This window comes from Salmo trutta, chromosome 29, assembly GCF_901001165.1.
Source record: "Salmo trutta chromosome 29, fSalTru1.1, whole genome shotgun sequence".
Taxonomy (NCBI): Eukaryota; Metazoa; Chordata; class Actinopteri; order Salmoniformes; family Salmonidae; genus Salmo; species Salmo trutta.
Window position 1 is genome coordinate 25272722 of NC_042985.1, and position 20588 is coordinate 25293309.

The 20588-nt window shown below is 44.3% G+C and overlaps 2 protein-coding genes across 3 annotated transcripts; both read left to right on the forward strand.

Moving 5' to 3' along the window:
• The first annotated feature begins 2490 nt into the window (after positions 1–2490).
• Positions 2491–9190, forward strand: LOC115167214 (cleavage and polyadenylation specificity factor subunit 5). Of its 2 annotated transcripts, none has more exons than XM_029721397.1 (7): positions 2491–2762; positions 7131–7331; positions 7451–7514; positions 8216–8305; positions 8419–8494; positions 8554–8691; positions 8809–9190. In XM_029721397.1, the coding sequence occupies exons 1-6, from the start codon at positions 2638–2640 to the stop codon at positions 8685–8687; spliced, it is 690 nt and encodes a 229-aa protein (XP_029577257.1). In that variant the 5' UTR covers positions 2491–2637; the 3' UTR covers positions 8688–8691; positions 8809–9190. The 2 variants fall into 2 exon arrangements, with proteins under 2 accessions (XP_029577257.1, XP_029577256.1); XM_029721396.1 differs by having other exon boundaries at positions 8577–8691.
• Positions 9191–9303: 113 nt separating this feature from the next.
• LOC115167213 (prolyl 3-hydroxylase OGFOD1-like) lies at positions 9304–19714 on the forward strand. Its single transcript, XM_029721395.1, has 13 exons — positions 9304–9946; positions 14047–14192; positions 14322–14368; positions 14697–14797; positions 15023–15139; positions 15214–15305; positions 15415–15543; positions 15658–15771; positions 15853–15932; positions 16045–16277; positions 18960–19088; positions 19269–19327; positions 19421–19714. Exons 1-13 carry the CDS (start codon positions 9796–9798, stop codon positions 19580–19582), a joined length of 1560 nt encoding a protein of 519 aa, XP_029577255.1. The 5' UTR covers positions 9304–9795; the 3' UTR covers positions 19583–19714.
• Positions 19715–20588: the final 874 nt, after the last annotated feature.

A 20588-nucleotide genomic window follows, 5' to 3' on the forward strand; every position in this document is an offset into this window, starting at 1 on the left:
ATAAATACATATAGATTAGTAATTGAATTGTGTCAACTCTATTGAGAAGCAGGCAAATGTGAACTTAGCAACTTTTAATTTGTCAACAGCAAGAATTTAATTGTCAGTTACTCAGATGTTTTTTCCTTAATTTTACTTTTGAATAAGACACATGCACTTATTTCCTTATGCAAACATTCACTGGCTGCTATCATAAAATACAAATCACATCAGATGTCCTCTAGAATAATTTGAACAAAATATAAGCACAACAAAAATAGTCACAGTTACATAATGCTTGTACATAGTGCTTTAAACAATTAAATCTACTCAATGGAAACCAGTGTCATGTGGTGGTCGGGTGGGGGCTTGCCCTGGGGATTCCTGAAGAGGTGAAGGCATAGAGGAAAGGGTTGAGGGAGCTGTTGATGATGGTGAAACCCATGAGGACATTCCAAGCTGAGTCACACACATTCTCCACAACCTCGTTCTGCACGGCCAAGTTCACCAGGGCCAGCAGGTTGAACAGGTGTAGCGGAGTCCAGAAGCAGAAGATGGACACAACGATGCAGATGACCAGCTTGGTCACCCTCCGCTGCCTGAACAGGGCCGCCTGGATCACCCTCCTGTGGAGGTAGAAGTAGGACACCATCAGGATGCAGCAGGAACTACAAATCCCAGCAGCATTTGGACAAGTAGGATGGCCATTTCTTGTCTGAGGCTCTGGAAGTGTGAGCTGCAGGATTTGCCGCCGTTGTATGTCTTGACATTAAGGACAGAGAAGGCAGGAGAGACAATGAACACTGCCAGCCCCCACAGGGACAGGAGGAGTGCCTCTTACCCCATACGGCCTAGCCGTGCCCAGCTGTGGGGGTACAGCACCTGGACGCAGCGCTGCACACTCAGCAGTGATCATGATGGTCGGCACACTACCATTCAGGCTGCAATAGATCAGGAAGAAGAGCAGCTTGCAGGCGGCGGGGCCCAGATCCCAGGCCTTCAGTAGGTTGTTGATAACTAGAGGCAGGCACAGCAAGACCATCAGGTCACACAGTGCCAGATTCAGCATCAGGCGCATGTTGAAAATTTCCGCCCCACGACTACCAGAACCACTACATTCCCAGGGATTCCCACAATGCAACAGAAGCCCATGATCACGCTGGGCAACACACGGGTCATGTGCCAGTAAGGATAGGACTCTGGGTGCTGCATAGGGCCGAACTGTCCAGACTATTAAAATCCACAAAGAATGCTGGTTAGAAACTCAACAGGGATGTCTCACTACCTCTGTCTGGCTGGGCTGACTGAGACACACTAAGCTCTGAGTCGTTCCCCAGATTGCCTTCACTACTGGTGGTAGTGATGATATGCTGTAAACAAAGAGTACCTGTGTGTGACTCTGGGCCGGGCCTGTATTGAATATACAACGTGTGTACAGCTCTGTGTTATGTGAAGGTAACAGCCTACCAACATGACTCATGTATAGCCTCCTGACCCATGAGAGTTACAGGAAAACCTCAACGGAGGCCCCTAAAACCCTCACAAACTTTTACAGATGCACAATTGAGAGCATCCTGTCAGGCTGTATCACGGCCTGGTATGGCAACTGTACCCCCAGCAACTGCAGGGCTCTTCAGAGGGTGGTGCGGTCTGCCCAACGCATCACCGGGGGCAAACTACATGTCCTCCAGGACACCTACAGCACCCGATGTCACAGGAAAGCCAAAAAGATCATCAAGGACATCAACCACCCGCGCCACAGCCTATTCCCGCCTCTACCTTCCAGAAGGCAAAGTCAGTACAGGTGCATCAAAACTGGGACAGAGAAACTGAAAAACAGCTTCTATCTCAAGGCCATCAGACTGTTAAATAGCCATCACTAGCAGGCTTCCACCCGGTTACGTAACCCTGCACCTTAGAGGCTGCTGCACTATATACATAGATTTTTTTTTCTTGGAATCACTGGCCACTTTAATAATGTTTACATACTGCTTTACTCATCTCATATTTATATACTGTATCCTATTATACTGTATTTGCCTAGTTAAATAAAGGTAAAATAAATAAATACCTTTTTGTTGTCAATGCCACTCCAACATTGCTCGATGTAATATGTATATATTTCTTAATTTCATTATTTTACTTTTAGATTAGTGTGTATTGTTCTGAACTGTTAGATACTACTGCACTGTTGGAGCTAGGAACACAAGCATTTCGCTACACCTGCAATAACATCTGCTAAATATGTGAACGTGACCAATAAAATTAGATTTGATGGAGAAAAGTGCTTTTATTGATGCACCATCATTACCTTATCCATGCAGGGTTAGAGTTTTTACATTTAACAGAACCTTTTGGGGTATGTTGGACAAGGGCAAAGCAACGGGATAGTGTTCGACCACCTCAAAATTCAGTCTCTTAAAGGAGATACTTTATTACTGGTTATTACACTCCAGCAAGATAGGTGGCGGTAAGGCCGCAATTGTCGAAGTATGCCTACTGCATCAAACACGGAACAGGAAAAAGAGAAAGAGAAGAAGGCAATTTGCGCATGGTTACGTCCTTCCATTTTTCTTTGTTATTGTTCTAATACATGTTTTGCATTGCATTTCTACCTGAGGATTTTGAAGCTAGATTTTGTATAGTGGTATTGGAGCAATGTCGAGTGTGCCTGCTCCCAATCGTTCATCCGCCGGCTGGCCGCGCGGGGTCAGTCAGTTCGGCGGGAACAAATACATGAGCGCGCCTGCAAAACCACTCAGCCTGGAGAGAACCATTAATTTGTGAGTAACAGGATGACGGGACGACGACAATTGGTTTTTAACGTCAGATTATGTGTGTATGTATAGTGGTTATGCAAAGACTACTACAATACCCGTCTTTCATTCAATTGTATGGAAGAGTTAATGGACTGCAAGCTTTGCAGTAGCCAGAATCCGACTAACGTTAATTACATTAGTCGGGAACACTGCTATGGCACGATCAGGACAGCACAGAGTTGGCGAGGGATATGGTTCTGAAAATGTACCTCAATCCCATTATTCCACCTGACAAATCGAGAAGATTGATATACTGCTAGTTTTTAATCTGCTAGTTTTTTTCGTCAGCATGCTAGGCGAATGCTATAGCAGCCCATTGGATTCCATGAAAATTTGAATTCTAGCCAAAGATGGTGGATAAGAGTTTAATGTTCCAGTCTGTGTAAGTGTGCTTCCCCGCGTGAGCTCATGGTGTCTCCATAATATCAAATACATTTTTATAAACTGGGTGGCTCGAGCCCTGAATGCTGATTGGCTGACAGCCATGGTATGTCAGACCGTATACCACGGATATGACCATTTATTTTTACTGCGCTAATTACGTTGGTAACCAGTTTATAATAGCAATAAGGCATCTCAGGTGTTTGTGATATATGGTCAATATACCACTGCTACGGGTTGTGTCCAGGCACTCCACGTTGTGCTGTGCAAAGAACAGCCCTTAGCCATGATATATTGGCCATAAACCACACCCCCTCGGGCCTTATTGCTTAAATAACTAACCCAAGATAGTTCGTCTGTGTCGTTTACAGTGTTAGCAAATTAAGGATAGTGGGCAGAAGAAACACGGAGTTAAAAAAATACAAATATTTCACCTTTATTTAACCAGGTAGGCTAGTTGAGAACAAGTTCTCATTTACAACTGTGACCTGGCCAAGATAAAGCAAAGCAGTGCAACACAAACAACAACAGAGTTAAACATGGAATAAACAAACATGCAGTCAATAATACAATACAGAAAGTCTATATAAGGTGTGTGCACATGAGGTAGGATAAGGGGGGTGAGACAATAAATAGGCCATAGTGGTGAAATTATTACAGTATGGCAAATTAAACACTGGGTGATAGATGTGCAGAAGATGAGTGTGCAAGTAGCACTACTGGGGTGCAAAGGAGCAAAAAGAAATAACAATATGGTGATGAGGTAGTTGGATGGGCTATTTACAGTTTGGCTATGTGCAGTGATCTGTGAGCTGCTCTGACAGCTAATGCTTAAAGCTAGTGAGGGAGATATGAGTCTCCAGCTTCACTGATTTTTGCAGTTTGTTTCAGTCATTGGCAGCAGAGAACTGGAAGGAAAGGTGGCCGAAGAGGAATTGGCTTTGGGGGTGACCAGTGAAATATACCTGCTGGAGCGAGTGCTGCGGGTGGGTGTTGCTATGGTGACCAGTGAACTGAGATAAGGCGGGGCTTTACCTAGCAACGACTTATAGATGACCTGGAGCCAGTGGGTTTGGCGACGGATATGAAGCGAGGGCCAACCAACGAGAGCGTACAGGTCGCAGTGGTGGGTAGTGTATGGGGCTTTGGTGACAAAACGGATGGCACTGTGATAGACGGCATCCAATTTGCTGAGTAGAGTGTTGGAGGCTATTACATCGCCGAAGTCAAGGATCGGTAGGATAGTCAGTTTTACTAGGGTATGTTTGGCAGTATGAGTGAAGGATGCTTTGTTGCGAAATAGGAAGCAGATTCTAGACTTAATTTTGGATTGGAGATGCTTAATGTCAGTCTGGAAGGAGAGTTTGCAGTCTAAACAGACACCTAGGTATTTGTAGTTGTCCACATATTCTAAGTCAGAACCATCCAGAGTAGTGATGCTGGACTGGTGGGTAGGTGTGGGCAGTGATCGGTTGAAGAGCATGCATTTAGTTTTGCTTGCATTTAAGAGCAGTTGGAGGCCACGGAAGGGGAGTGGTGTGGCATTGAAGCTCGTCTGAAGGTTAGTTAACACAGTGTCCAAGGAAGGGCCAGAAGTATACAGAATGGTGTCTTCTGTGTAGAGGTGGATCAGAGAATCACCAGCAGCAAGAGCGACATCATTGATCTATACAGAGAAGAGTCGGCCCGAGGATTGAACCCTGTGGCACCCCCAGAGACTGCCAGAGGTCCGGACAACAGGCCCTCCGATTTGACACAGAACTCTGAGAAGTAGTTGGTGAACCAGGCGAGACAGTCATTTGAGAAACCAAGGCTGTTGAGTCTGCCGATAAGAATATGGTGATTGACAGAGTCGAAAGCCTTGGCCAGGTTGATGAATACGGCTGCACAGTATTGTCTCTTATCGATGGCGGTTATGATATCATTTAGGACCTGAGCGTGGCTGAGGTGTACCCATGACCAGCTCGGAAACCAGATTGCATAATTGCATAGTGGAGAAGGTATGGTGGGATTCGAAATGGTCTGTGATCTGTTTGTTAACTTGGCTTTCGAAGAACTTAGAAAGGCAGGGTAGGATAGATATAGGTCTGTAGCAGTTTGGGTCTAGTGTCTCCCCCTTTGAAGAGGGGGATGACCGCGGCAGCTCTCCAATCTTTTGGGATTTCAGACGATACGAAAGAGAGGTTGAACAAGCTAGTAATAGGGGTTGTAACAGGTGGGATTTTAGGTGGGATTTTAACAAATCAAAATATAATTAAAAAGAAGGCTGGACTCCAAAAAACAAGTTGACCTAGAACAACTTCCATTGACACAATTAAATATGTAAATGATGTTAAGTAGCCTAATAATGAACCTATGTATTGATGTGAAAACAGATTTGAATTTATAATAATTAATATATTATGTTTGTGAAACAAGAACGAGCTAGCGCGATCTTTCTTCTTCTTTAGGATTTGGTTGTCAGATTGCATCCAACTTTTAGGTGCGTACACCACCACCTATTGCACTGGTGTGAGACCATTCACGGCCTACCGACATTAAATTGTTGAAACCTTAGTGGAAAATTGCCCCTCCAATTATTAGCCATCTTTAATAAAAACAAATCTCCACCCCATTCCACTATTTAACCCTATCTAATCCTACTCCAGACCACAGGTCTGAGAGGACAGAACACTACCACTCAACACCCGCTAGTGAGATCCTATTGGCGCGTTGTAGCATGTATTTGCATATTTCCGTTATGGAACGTGTACTCTGAAGTGTGTGTGTGCGCAATAACACAATTTGTAGTAAACACCACCATTTTTAGAAACTTTGGAAAATGGTTAAGTCTACAAAATGCAGTCCACTCTGTTACAGATTATAGTTTTGGAAACAGAAAACTGTATTAAGATCAAATGTTTAATCGATGAGAAAATCCATCTTGCTCCATCTTCTCCCACTGCCAGTCACTGGGCTTCTTCTCATCACCATATTTGGTTGTGAGTGTAAATACCAACCAGATGCTTCACATTTACACATCAGGTGAAATATCTGGCTTGTTCTTTTGTCTCATTCTTCTATCTTTGAGCTAGCTTTGGTCTACTTATTGTCCCCTCCCTTTCACTCCACCTGTCTTGCCCAGAAAACATTTGCCAGTGAGATGTCTTGCCCTGGGGCACCCGCTGGACGGAGACAATAAGTAAACCAGAGTGGCCCCGCCCCGATCAGAAACAATTTGAGAGTGGGGTGTCTTGCTTTCTCTACCGTCTCTGGCCTAGCGTTGGGGTGAGTAACTACCGGAAGTGTTGTCGAATCTAGTGGACTGCAATAGTATTAGCTATACTAGCATGCTGACGAAGAACTAAGTCATTAAAGACTAGCAGTATTTCAATCTTCTCGATATGTCGTTTAAGATGATGAGACAATTAGTAGTACACTGCCATCTCCCATCCCTGGATTGGGGTATGTTTTCCAAGCAGTATCTTGAGCCGGCTCTGCGCTGTCCTGATCGTTGTATAGCCACGTTCTGACTGGAGAGAGAATGTAATGAATGTCTATTCGAATTCTGGCTAGCTTTGCAGCTGACTCTATGTCCAATTTGACAGCCCAGTTTGTGACAAATTATGATGAATTGCTAGTCTACCGTCCTGTAGATGCATCCTCATTCAAAAGCTATACAGTGTGTGTTTGTGGGGGGGGGGTTACTGGGTAGCAGTGAAGGCTGTTGAGGGGAGGACGGATCATAATAATGGCTGGAACGGAGCGATTGGTATGCCATCGAACACATGGAAACTATGTGTTTGATGTATTTGATACCATTCCACCAATTCCGCTCCAGCTATTACCACGAGCCCTTCCTCCCCAATTAAGGTGCCACCAACCGCCTGTTATGGGTAGTGTGTGCATGTTAGTAGAGGCATGCTATGGGATGTGCACATTTTAAAAATGGTATTCATGACATTGTTTCAGATACCCTCTCACCAACTACACATTTGGGACCAAGGAGCCTCTGTATGAGAAGGACAGTTCAGTGGCAGCACGGTTCCAGAGGATGCGGGAGGAGTTTGACAAGCTGGGCATGCGGAGGGCGGTGGAGGGAGTGCTTATTGTCCATGAGCACAGGTTGCCCCATGTACTGCTGTTGCAGCTGGGAACCACCTTCTTCAAACTGTAAGCACTACCACCAACCAAGCACAGCCTGCAGGAGTTACACAAACAGTCTGTTTTTAAAGTGTGTGCATACATGTTTGTATGGTTCTCCTATAGGGTTGTCTATTTGTCTCTTGCAGGCCAGGTGGAGAGCTGAGCCCAGGGGAGGATGAGGTAGATGGGCTGAAACGCCTGATGACAGAGGTACGATACACATGCACTCTCAAAGGAGGCCGGCCAGAGTTGGAATCACAACCTCAGATGACATCCTTCCTTGTATTCTCTTAGCTCTCAAACTCTTCTTCTCCGTATGTAATTTTCAGCCACTCCATTCGCCTACATTTGGCTCCGTGTAAACTCCAATTCTGATGCTGTGTGTTAATGTTTAGAAACGTCAATAATCATAGCTTTTGAGAAAGAATCTTAAAAAAAAAAAACTTATTGTAGCAGTTTTGCACACATTGTGTGCCTCCAGTTGATGAACAACACTTGCTCCCCAGTTAACTTACACACAGGTGTTCGGAGCGCGCAAGATAGCTAATTGGCACAGGTGGCAGCCTATGTCTTCTGTAAACAAGCGCTGTAACATGGGGATATGGCCGTGTGGGAACACAAACCTAACCCCATAAAGTTGTGTAGTAATTTACAGTTTGAAAAATATATATTTCTCGCTGATATGAAAGATGAATTCCTTATGTTTCCAAAACAGTACTGCAAGCGATGCGTGTTAATGTTTAGAGCAAGTGTCGGGGGCTTTTAACAAAACTACCCCGGTCAAAAGACACTCGTCAATAGGCGCTAAAGTAGTTTGCGTCTATCAATGGGGTAGCATTCTCTAAGATTCTGCAGGATGCCGTGATGCCATAGTGATTGTCTTTACTGTGTCTTTACTGTGTCTTTGTCAGATCCTGGGCCGGCAGGACGGAGTGAAGCAGGATTGGGTGATCGATGACTCCATCGGAAACTGGTGGCGCCCCAACTTTGAACCCCCACAGGTGAGCATAGCCCAACACACAGTACAGTTTACACTGAAATGTATGGAGGAGGAGATATTGAGCCTACACTAAATATTTGTGTGTGGTAAATATTTGTTTCTGTTCTGCTGCAGTATCCCTACATTCCAGCCCACATCACTAAACCCAAGGAGCATAAAAAGCTCTTCCTGGTTCAACTGCAAGAAAAAGGTAAGTGCCCCTTAGCTAGTCAAAATCTGTTCTACATATTCTACTCACATAATCTTTAGTGGTATTTGCGTCTGTCTTTCAGCTCTGTTTGCAGTCCCAAAGAACTACAAACTGGTGGCAGCCCCTCTGTTTGAGCTTTATGACAACGCCCCCGGCTATGGGCCAATCATATCCAGCCTACCGCAACTACTAAGCAGGTAGTGTGGGTTATATATTGCATATAAATCACTTTTGTGTGTGTTAGAATGAGTGTATGAGGGGTGTGTGTGTGTGTGAGCTCAGGTATGCTGTGTATTCATATTTATTTCCTGTAGGTTCAACTTTATCTACAACTAAATGGTGTGAGAATGGGCACAGTGGCTGGCTGTCTCTGTGAGTGCAGCCATATATGGGTGAAATGAAGACATGGAGGGGAAGTAATACAATGTGGGGCAATCAAAATAAGCAACACAAGGCTACTCACCTCTGGCTTCCCGGTAAGGCTGATAAAAAAACAACAACAAAAACCATCTCAAGAGAAGGGACTGTAAATGTGCTCTTTACAATGGTGGAAGAAAATATACTGTCAGACTTTTTGTTTGGATCTGAAAAAATTCTGTTATTTCTTACATGATTAAACTGCAACCAAATGTCTCAAGAATCAGATTTTATGCTCTTGCAACAGAATACATTTATTTGATTAAAGAAACAACAGCATTGAGTTTCCTGTTGTGTTTTAACCTGTATTACTGTCATGCTATTTCTTTTTCTTAATTTTCTTTTTTTGTATTTTCATGAAGACTGGCTTTTATAACAAGTGTGTTGATGACGTTTTGGTGTATTGTTTTCACTATATATGCTACCCTCTTGGTGATGTCATTCGGAAACACAATGTCAACTTTCACTGCTATATTGACGACACAAAATGGCCTAACTTGGAAGCCTCTATTTTAGACATAAGGAAGTAGATGGTGGCAAATGCTTTACTTTTTAACTTGGACAGAAAATATGCTAATTCTAGGTCCCAAGAAACGAAGAGATCTGCTGTCATATCTGACAATGAATATCGATGGTTGCGCAGGCCTCTCAAATAAAACGGAAGGACCTCAGCGCTACTCTGGACCCTGATCTCTTTCGATGAACATATCAAACTGTCCCCCCGACCCCCTCGATTTTTAAGCCTTTTGAAAGATGAGCCGTTTGTGAGCCGGCTCTTTTAAGTGTAATGAGCCAAATGAACCGGTTCACCGAAAAGACTCGGAACCACTAACGTACTGCTGCGTTTTTATGACGCAATTTAACCGCGACTCATTTATACTAAAATGAATTTTAAACGACAGCGAGATGGTGGCGAGAAAGGAAAGAAGAGAAAGAAACGCGAAGAGAGAGCAGAACTTTCTCCACTACTCGAGGACGAAGATGTGAAGAGGGCAGTGAAGGAAGCATGGTTGCAGCGAGCGCAGTACTCTCATGGTCAGCTACTTGCTAGCTATCTTAGCTACATGTGTTTACACCAAGCACATGCTTTGGCTAGTCTTGTTACATAGATGGTTATTTAATCGATACGTTATTAGTCACCCTACATATCAATATTGTCAGTGAAGTACAAAGCTTTAGTCACAACTTTGCTTTCATGACCACAGATCTGAAAACACAAAGATGTGGATCAAGCTACCTCTACCATTATCACGTTTCATGAAGTAAATTTTTTTTATTGGTCTTTTCTAACGAATACGCATGGTATACATCATCTAACTAAATGCTTACTTGCAGGTTCCTTCTCGACAATGCAACAACACAAAAAGATACGATTACGGACTTGAAGTAGATGGCACCGTAGTATATAATAACTTTTTAAGCTTAAGTATAATACAGGAAGGCACAATATATATAGCTAATATTTACACGTGTATTGGGGAGGGGGCAGTGTATAATCTGAGCAGTATAATAAGAGTCTGGTAGCAGCAGTTGTGATATGTGTGTAGCAGTCGGAAAGTATTCTGACCCCGAGACTTTAACACATTTTGTTACGTTACAGCCTTAATCCAAAATTGATGAGAAAAAACTATTTAATCAATCTACACACAATACCCCATAATGACAAAGCAAAAACAGAATTGTATACATTTTTGCAAATGTATTAAAAATAATAAACTGAAATATCACATCTGCATAAGTATTCATACTTGTTACTCAGTACTTTGTTGAAGCAACTTTGGCAGCGATTACAGCATTGAGTCTTCTTGAGTATGACACTACAAGCTTGGCACACCTCTATTTGGGGACTTTCTCCCATTCTTTTCTGCAGATCCTCTCAAGCTCTCAGGTTGGATGGAAAGCATTGCTGCACAGCTATTTTCAGGTCTCTCCAGAGATGTTTGATCGGGTTCAAGTCCAGACTCTGGCTGGGCCACTCAAGGACATTCAGAGACTTGTCCCAAAGCCACTGCTGCGTTGTCTTGGCTGTGTGCTTAGGGCCGTTGTCCTGTTCGAAGTCTGAGGTCCTGAGCGCTCTGGAGCAGGTTTTCATCAAGGATCTCTCTGTACTTAGCTCCATTCATCTTTCCCTCGATCCTGACTAGTCTCCCAGTCACTGTCGCTGAAAAACATCCCCACAGTAAGATGCTGCCACCATCATGCTTCACCATAGGGATGGTACCAGGTTTCCTCCAGATGTGACCCTTGGCATTCAGTCCAAATTGTTAAATCTTGGTTTCATCAGACCAGAGAATCTTGTTTATTATGGTCTGAGAGTCCTTTAGGTACAGAGGAACTCTGAAGCTCTGTCAGAGTAACCATCGGGTTCTTGGTCACCTCCCTGACCAAGGCTCTTCTCCCGATTGCTCAGTTTGGCTGGGCGGCCAGCTTTAGGAAGAGTCTTGGTGGTTCCAAACTTCTTCTATTTTAGAATGATGGAGGCAACTGTGTTCTTGGAGACCTTTAATGCATCAGAATTTTTTTGGTACCCATCCTCAGATCTGTACCTTGACACAATCCTGTATCAGAGCTCTGCGGACAATTCCTTCGACCTCATGACTTGGTTTTTGCTCTGACATGTGCTGTCAACTGTGGGACCTTATAGACAGGTGTGTGCCTTTCCAAATCATGTCCAATCAATTGAATTTATCAGAGGTGGACTCCAATCAAGTTGTAGAAACATCCCAAAGATGATCAATGGAAACAAGATGCACTTGAACTCAATTTCGAGTCTCATAGTAAAGGGTCTGAATACTTAAGTAAATAAGGCATTTCTGTTTATTTTTTATAAATTAGCAAATATTTCAAAAAACCTGTTTTCGCTTAAAAAAATATCAATTTTTAGAATAAGGTTGTAACGTAACCAAATGTGGAAAAAGTCAAGGGTTCTGAATACTGTATATGTGTGGGTCTGTGCATGAGTGAGCGCATGTGTGCTACGATGCGGAGAATAAGAACAGTTCAAGTGTTCAGCAGTCAGATGGCTTGTAGATACAAACAAGCTCAGTGACAGTTTCTATCAGACCTCATACTCCGATACCTTCTCCTTGTGGCTGGGGTGTGTGGGGTCCTTTATGATGCTGTGTGCCTTCCCCAGGCACCTTTTTGGGTATATGTCCTGGATGGGTGGTAGCATGGTTCCAGTGATGTACTGGTCCATCTTCACCACCCACTGGAGGGTCTTGCATTAGTGCACGGAGCAATTCTCATACTAGGCCGTGATGCAACTGGTCAGGACACTCTTGATGGTGCAGCGGTAGTATTTGGAGAGGACCCGGGGCGGCATGCCGGATTTCTTCAGCCGCCTAAGGAAGTAGAGATGCTGTTGCACTCTCTTGACAAGAGTGGTGGTGTTGATCCATGACAAGTCCTCTGTGATGTGGATGCTGAGGAACTTAAAACTAGTGACTCTACTATAGTCCCGTTGATGTGGATCGGGGCATGTTCCCTCCTCTGCTTCCTGAAGTCAATCATTTTGGACTCCTGAGTGGCGCAGCGGTCTAAGGCACTGCATCAGTGCAAGTGGCGTAACTATAGTACCTGGTTCGAATCCAGGCTGTATCACATCCAGCCGTGATTGGGAGTCCCGTAGGATGGCGCACAATTGGCACAGCATCGTCCCTATTTGGCCGGAGTAGGCCGTCACTGTAAATTAAGAATTTGTTCTTAACTGACTTGCCTGGTTAAATAAAAATAATCAACTCCTTTGTTTTGTTGACATTGAGGGAGCGGTTGTTGTCATGAGGGAGAGGTTGTTGTCATGCCAATTCACGTACCTCCTCCCTATAGGCTGACTCCTCATTGTTTGTTATCAGGCCTGCAACCATGGTGTCGTCAGCAAACATGATGGAGTCAGTGTCGTGCAAAGCCACACAGTCCTGGGGGAACAGGGATTGCAGCAGAGGACTGAGGGCACACCCCTGTGTGGCCCCTGTGTTACGGGTCAGTGTGGAAGAGGTGTTGTTGCCAATCCTCACAGCCTGTGGTCTGCCCGTCAGGAGGTCCAGGATCCAGTTGCAGAGGGTGGTGTCCAGACCCAGGGCTCTGAGTTTGGTGTCGAGCTTGGAGGGAACAATAGTGTTGAATGCTGAACTGTAATCAATGAACAGCATTCTCACATAGGTGTTCCTCTTGTCCAGATGTGTTACGGCCGTGTGCATAGAGATGGAAATGGATTTGGATCTGTTGTAGCGGTAGGCAAATTGGAGTGGGTCCAGTCTGCCTGGCATGCTGGCCTTGGTGTGGGCCATGACCAGCCTCTCAAAGCACTTCATGATGACCGATGTGAGTGCGACGAGGCGATAGTCATTTGGGAATGTAATTTGGGCCACGGGGACGATGGTGGTCTCCTTAAAGCAGGTGGGGACTACAGCCTGGGTCAGGTTGAAGATGTGTGAGATGCCAGCTGGTCAGCACACCCTCTGAGGATGCGGCCAGGGATGCCATCTGGGCCGGCGGCTTTGTGAGTATTCACTTTTTTTTTTGATTTTTCCTCAAGTCAGCCTTGAAAAGCGAAAGCATCTGGTTGTCCGGAGCAGCGAGAGTCTTCCTGGATGGCTCTTTATTGTCAGCCTCAAAGCAAGCATTCAATGTGTTAAGGTCATCTGGGAGTGAGGCTTTGGTAGGCACCGCACAGCTGGATTTGCCTTTGTAGCCTGTGATAGTCAGTAGTTCTTGCCACATGCGACGTGAGTCTGAAATGTCGAACATAATTTCAAGTTTCAGTCTGTATTGTCTTTTTGCGTCCCAAATCCATTTGCGGAGCTCGTACCTGCTTGCCTTGTATGCGTTGCGCACCACCGATTCATCGGGTTCGTTCTGCTGACATTGAATGCTGTGGTACGGGCTCTCATATATGGCACCCAAAGAGAAGTAACAAAAGGGTGTCACAAAAAAGTATGTTTTTGGAGTATTGAGAAGGTTTACCACCTTGCTATGTGCTGTTAGATTGGGTTAGAACCTCAAATTAAAATGTTCCAGAGGTAACAACTGACTCTAAGACATACATTAGTTAATGTTACCTTTACATAATTAGTGTTAACTTTTTTTATATTGGTAGACCAGTCGTTGAGTGTTCCGCTGATGTTCCTCTTAAGGGGGCCTGGAGCTGGACTGCCACCCTTTCCCTCACTGCATCATCAGGAACTTCATCCAGAGTGACAGCTTTACAGAGAACCTACAGAGGGAGCTTCTAGACCTCAACTTCCATGAGAAGTCCAATGACCTGTACAAATTTAATCAGGTGAAAAAGGAAAACTGATAGGAATACAGTTTTGAAACGTGTTGCTTCTTGTTCATAATGCTTCTTTACTCTGCTTTTTGGAGTTATGACATTGGGAGTTATGATACTCATTGACAATTTCTCTTACAGTCAGACGACCTGAAAAAGAGAAAAGAGCCTCACATCACAGGCTTGAGGTAATTTCTATGTGTGTGTGAGGGCAATTTAGGGAGGTAGAGAGAACATGTTTGCTTTGAGTGTGTGTACCAGATGGGGATCTGTGTAACTCATTCCTCAGCCTGAAATGTCTCCACTTGCGCGTGCCTCCACAAGTGTCTCCATTTGGACGACTGAGTAAGACGCTTCAGGATGGCGGTCACGTGTTTGCGAGGCAGAGGTCCTAAGTTCAAGCCTCGGTATGCGCTGAATCAGGGGAAAGCGGTACTCACGAAGCAAGCAGCGTGATGTTCTTTACATGTGCATGCTCTTAGTTAGGCTGTTTTTGAGCTTTGTGTGTGTTTTCAGGGCAGCACTATTTGGGCTGTTTCGATCCTGGCTGGGGGAAGTGTTGGGGGTAGAACTGGAGCCCACAGTGGACATTTCCTGTGCCAAGTACCAATACACTGGTGAGTCACATGTTTTTACCTCTACTCTTCAAAAAAACAATGAGCAAGCCTTAATATTAGCATGCTCTTCCTAGAAAAGAGCAGAAGCACTGAGCTATCCCCCCCAAGATATCCTGTTCTACCCACTGCATAGTTAGTCTATATGGACATGCATATTTCTGGAATCAATTATGAAATATACATTATCTGTCTTTATCAATGCCCTCTCTATCTCTCTGTCGGTAGATGTTCTGTTGTGTCATGATGATGAGTTGGAGGGGAGGCGTGTTGCCTTCATCCTCTACCTTGTCCCTCCATGGGAGAGCAGCGATGGAGGAACCCTGGATCTCTTCAGCACAGATGGTAAGTATTGGTGTGTGTGTATATTGGCGTGAGTGAAAACAATTGTTTTAATTTATAATCTACTTTCTGCATAGATCACTTCCAGCCCCATAGTGTAGTGAAGTCTCTGGTGCCCAGCTGGAACACTCTGGTTCTCTTCGAGGTTTCACCTGTCTCCTTCCACCAGGTAGTTCTTCCTATACCACCGGGTAACAACCACACACTTCACACCTCTCACCTGTCCAGGTAGCAGTAGTGCAATCTACGGATGGCTGTCTCTCTGTGTGTTTGTCCAGGTTGCAGAGGTGTTGTCAGAGGATAAGTGTCGTCTCTCTCTGAGTGGCTGGTTTCATGGGCCGTCTTTGGAGCGACCCCCTCGTCACACCGAGACCCCCTTCCCAAGGAGCCCCCACCTTCCCAGAGATGTAAGTGTGTGTGTGTTCTGAAAGAGTGAACTCACAGCCATAGAGCAAGGATGTGGTCACAAGGATGTGTGTGTGCATTTTACCTGAGTGTGTATTTTGTGTGTCTGTTCACAGGAGACACTGCTTCTAGAGTGGCTGAATCCACTGTATCTGGATGTTGACTACCAGTCACAGGTTCAGCAAGAGTTTGAGGACAGCTCTGAGATCCAGCTCAAGAATTTCCTCAAAGTAACACCATTACTCTACTTCTTCATTTCTCCATCTCTCTCCTGCTCTCTCTCTCCTGGTTGACAGTGTCTCTCTCTACAGGAGGAGAAGTTTAAGGAGGTGAGTGAAGCACTGCGATCGACTGACGTCCAGTGGACCAAGCAAGGTCCTCCCAACAGGAGGTGAGCCTGTCGTAACTTGTTTGTGTGAGTGAGAGAGAGATCCCGAACGTGTTATGATGGCTGTAAATGTATATGATATGTGTAAATATTTTTGTGTATGTCCGTTGTGCAGATGTTTTGAAGTGGCTTCGTTAGAGTCCTTTCCCCAGTGTGTGAGTGCATGCTGGGAGCTGTTGTGCTCGGAGGCATTCTTCCTGCTTCTGTCCAACTTCACTGGCCTGAGACTGCACTACCTCAGCCCTAGTGACGAAGACAAGGAGGAAGAGAAGGACCAAGAAGATGAGGAAGACAGAGAAGCCACAGGGTCATCTGTGTACACACCATCAACTAATAAGAATAACAAAGGTGTGTTGCTTGTTTGTGTATGTACACTACCGGTCAAAAGTTTAATGGTTTTTCTTTATTTTGACTATTTTCTACATTGTAGAATAATAGTTTTGACATCTTCACTATGAAATAACACATATGGAATCATGTATTAACCAAAAAAGTGTTAAACAAATCAAAATATATTTTATATTTGAGATTCTTCAAATAGCCACCCTCTGCCTTGATGACAGCTTTGCACACACTTGGCATTCTGTCAACCAGCTTCACCTGGAATGCTTTTCCAACAGTCTTGAAGGAGTTCCCACATAGGCTGAGCACTTGTTGGCTGCTTTTCCTTCATTCTGCGGTCCAACTTATCCCAAACCATCTCAATTGGGTTGAAGTCGGGGGATTGTGGAGGCCACGTCATCTGATGCAGCACTCCATCACTCCTTCTTGGTAAAATAGCCCTTACACAGCCTGGAGGTGTGTTGGGTCATTGTCCTGTTGAAAAAAAATGATAGTCCCACTAAGCCCAAACCAGATGGGATGGCGTATCGCTGCGGAATCCTGTGGCAGCCATGCTGGTTGAGTGTGCTTTAAATTCTAAATAAATCACACAGTGTCACCAGCAAAGCAATCCCACACCATAACACCTCCTCCTCCATGCTTCACGGTGGGAACCACACATGCGGAGATCATACGTTCACCTACTCTGCGTCTCACAAAACACGGCAGTTGGAACCAAAAATCTCTAATTTGGACTCCGGACCAATGGACAAATTTCCACCGGTCTAATGTCCATTGCTCGTGTTTCTTGGCCCAAGCAAGTCTCTTCTTCTTATTGATCAAATCAAATTTATTTATATAGCCCTTCTTACATCAGCTGATATATCAAAGTGCTGTACAGAAACCCAGCCTAAAACCCCAAACAGCAAGCAATGCAGGTGTAGAAGCACAGTGGCTAGGGAAAAACTCCCTAGAAAGGCCAAAACCTAGGAAGAAACCTAGAGAGGAACCAGGCTATGAGGGGTGGCCAGTCCTCTTCTGGCTGTGCCGGGTGGAGATTATAACAGAACATGGCGAAGATGTTCAAATGTTCATAAATGACCAGCATGGTCAAGTAATAGTAATCACAGTGAACAGGTCAGGGTTCCATAGCCGCAGGCAGAACAGTTGAAACTGGAGCAGCAGCAGCACCAGGTGGACTTGGGGAGAGGGGGAGAGAGAGAGAGAGAGAGAGACTTAAATTCACACAGGACACCGGATAAGACAGGAGAAATACTCCAGCTATAACAGACTGACCCTAGCCCCCCGACACATAAATACTGGAGGCTGAGACAGGAGGGGTCAGGAGACACTGTGGCCCCATCTGATGATACCCCCAGACAGGGCCAAACAGGCAGGATATAACCCCACCCACTTTGCCAAAGCACAGCCCCCACACCACTAGAGGGATATCTTCAACCGCCAACTTACAATCCTGAGACGAGGCCGAGTATAGCCCACAAAGATCTCCGCCATGGCACAACCCAAGGGGGGCGCCAACCCAGACAGACCATGTCAGTGACTCAAGTGACGCACCCCTCCTAGCGACGGCATGGAAAAGCAACAGTTAGCCAGTGACTCAGCCCCTGTAATAGGGTTAGAGGCAGAGAATCATAGTGGAGAGAGGGGAACCGGCCAGGCAGAGACAGTCCTTTAATAGTGGTTTCTTTGCAGCAATTCGACCATGGAGGCCTGATTCACACAGTCTCCTCTGAACAGTTGATGTTGAGATGTGTCTGTTACTTGAACTCTGTGAAGCATTTATTTGGGCTGCAATTTCTGAGGCTGGTAACTCTAATGATCTTGTCCTCTGCAGCAGAGGTAACTCTGGGCCTTCCATTCCTGTGGCGGTCCTCATGAGAGCCAGTTTCATCATAGCGCTTGATGGTTTTTGCGACTGCACTTGAAGAAACGTTCAAAGTTCTTGAAATTTTCCTGATGGACTGACCTTCATGTCTTAAAGTAATGATGGACTGTCGTTTCTCTTTTCTTATTTGAGCTGTTCTTGGCATAATACGGACTTGGTATTTTACCAAATAGGGCTATCTTCTGTATACCCCCCTACCTTGTCACAACACAACTGATTGGCTCGAACATATTAAGAAGGAAAGAAATTCCGCAAAGTAACTTTTAAGAAGGCACACCTGTTAATTGAAATGCATTCCAGGTGATTACCCCATGAAACTGGTTGAGAGAATACCAAGAGTGTACAAAGCTGTCATCAAGGCAAAGGGTGGCTAAGAAGGCACACCTGTTAATTGAAATGCATTCCAGGTGATTACCCCATGAAACTGGTTGAGAGAATACCAAGAGTGTACAAAGCTGTCATCAAGGCAAAGGGTGGCTATTTGAAGAATCTCAAATATAAGAGATATTTAGATTTGTTTAACACTTTTTTTGGTTACCACATGATTCCATATGTGTTATTTCATAGTTTTGATGTCTTCACTATTATTCTACAATGTAGAAAATAGTACAAATAAAGAAAAACCCTTGAATGAGTAGGTGTTCTAAAACTTTTGACCGGTAGTGTGTGTGTGTGTGTGTGTGTGTGTTGAACCCTGTGTGTATCCTCATATGTGTGTTTGTGAGCCTTGACCTTTCTGTACCTCCTCAGGACTGAATATGTCTTTGTAAGTATGTGTTGACCCCTCTGTGTGTATCCTCAAGAGCCGAGCACACCGGTGTGTGTTGGACAACTGCGTCGCTGGGCTCACGGGGACTACACACTACTGCACGATGGAGACGCATCGAGAGCAGAGTACGCCCTTGACCTACTGCTGCCCCTGAGCTGTCCTGGTCAGTCACACACACGCTTAATCACACTCACACGCTTAATCAGACCCTCATGCCTAATCACACAGACACACAATGTAGGTTAGAATCATAGTTTGGGAACTATTTTAAAAATTGTAAGTGTGAATGTTATCATACACAATATCAAATCCAAAGTGTGATAACTGTCTTTTTATTTTTCAGACTGGCAGACCGAGTTTGGGGGCTTCACCTCTTATGTTGCTAATGAAGAGGATGAGGAGGTGAGTGATGTCACTGTTCAAATGGCAACTGATCAACTAGATTCCTGTGATTGTCATGGTTGTCATTTCTCATCGGTGTCCTCCTGTCCGCAGCTCCTGATGGTGTATCCAGAGGAGAACTCCCTGGCTCTTGTCTACAGGGACAAAGAGACTCTCAAATTTGTCAAACATATCAATCACAGAAGCTCCACCCTACCTATTGGTGATTATTGTAGGAGAGCAGTTTATGACTTCTCCTTTGTGTATTATGAATGAGTTTTTGTGTTGAGGTGTATGTGTTTGTAATATAACATCACTGTGAGGGGTGGTCAGTCTACTCTAAAGCCTCATGATGTCATGTGTTCTTCATTAAAGTGAACAGACAGGGATACCCTGTTACCATGGTTACCTGGTTTTGGTTGGCAGCCACGGAGTAACAAATTCTACAGTGACAGCACTTGGTAGTATTTTCTGTTCATTATCATGTGTCGTTATTGTGGCCCTGTATGGCTTGGTTGGTAGGTCATGGCGTTAGCAACGTCAGGGTTGTGGGTTTGTTTCCCGGTGCTACCCAGACGTGAAATATATGCACACATGACTGCAAGTCGCGTTGGATAAAAGCATCTGCTAAATGGAATATAATAATAATAATATTATTATTATTATATATTGCTAGTTTATTTGTATGTGTCTGTAGTATGTGTTCAAACTATCTTAGAGTATTCATGCTGTCACTGTAAAAATGAATCTGTCTGCAAGGAAAGTAAACTACAGAGCAGTGATTGAACATTAGAAAACCAAATCCACACACACTCGCACAACCACCACTCCGATGTTAAATTCTTCACTTGGATATCAAACTGAATAACAAATGAGTAAGAACAGCTAGATGTTTGGCAGACCTATGATTTCACTAATCTTTTGAAATGTATTTTTATTGTCCCAACCCCTCTTCTTACAGCATTTGTTGTTATATTTACGTATGACTCATATTTTACATACACGGCACTTTTTTTACACAGTAGTTACATAGAAAAATATAGTTATTTAAATACATTGCATAGTACTTAAACACATCGGTATACATTATTTAGTTTTTAGTCACCTTAGTGAAAATATTGAAACAATGGTTGCAGTCTGACTGTTACATTTCGACAAAGGATGGAGCTACATACTGTAACTATAGATTGTTACACCAGATATTGTGATTTAACCAGAGGCTTTTGGTATCCATTACTGGGAGTTACAGGTTGGGTACTGTTTGGTGTAGCACAGAGAATTT

Coding starts and splice junctions, on each gene's coding strand:
- LOC115167214 (XM_029721396.1), top strand. CDS start 2,638: ATGTCGAGTGTGCCTGCTCCCAATCGTTCATCCGCCGGCTGGCCGCGC. Junction 8,306..8,418: donor CCAACTTTGAACCCCCACAG/GTGAGCATAGCC, acceptor GTTCTGCTGCAG/TATCCCTACATTCCAGCCCA. Junction 8,692..8,808: donor CTACCGCAACTACTAAGCAG/GTAGTGTGGGTT, acceptor TATTTCCTGTAG/GTTCAACTTTATCTACAACT.
- LOC115167213 (XM_029721395.1), top strand. CDS start 9,796: ATGAATTTTAAACGACAGCGAGATGGTGGCGAGAAAGGAAAGAAGAGA. Junction 9,947..14,046: donor GCGAGCGCAGTACTCTCATG/GTCAGCTACTTG, acceptor GTTCCTCTTAAG/GGGGCCTGGAGCTGGACTGC. Junction 15,140..15,213: donor GGATCTCTTCAGCACAGATG/GTAAGTATTGGT, acceptor CTTTCTGCATAG/ATCACTTCCAGCCCCATAGT.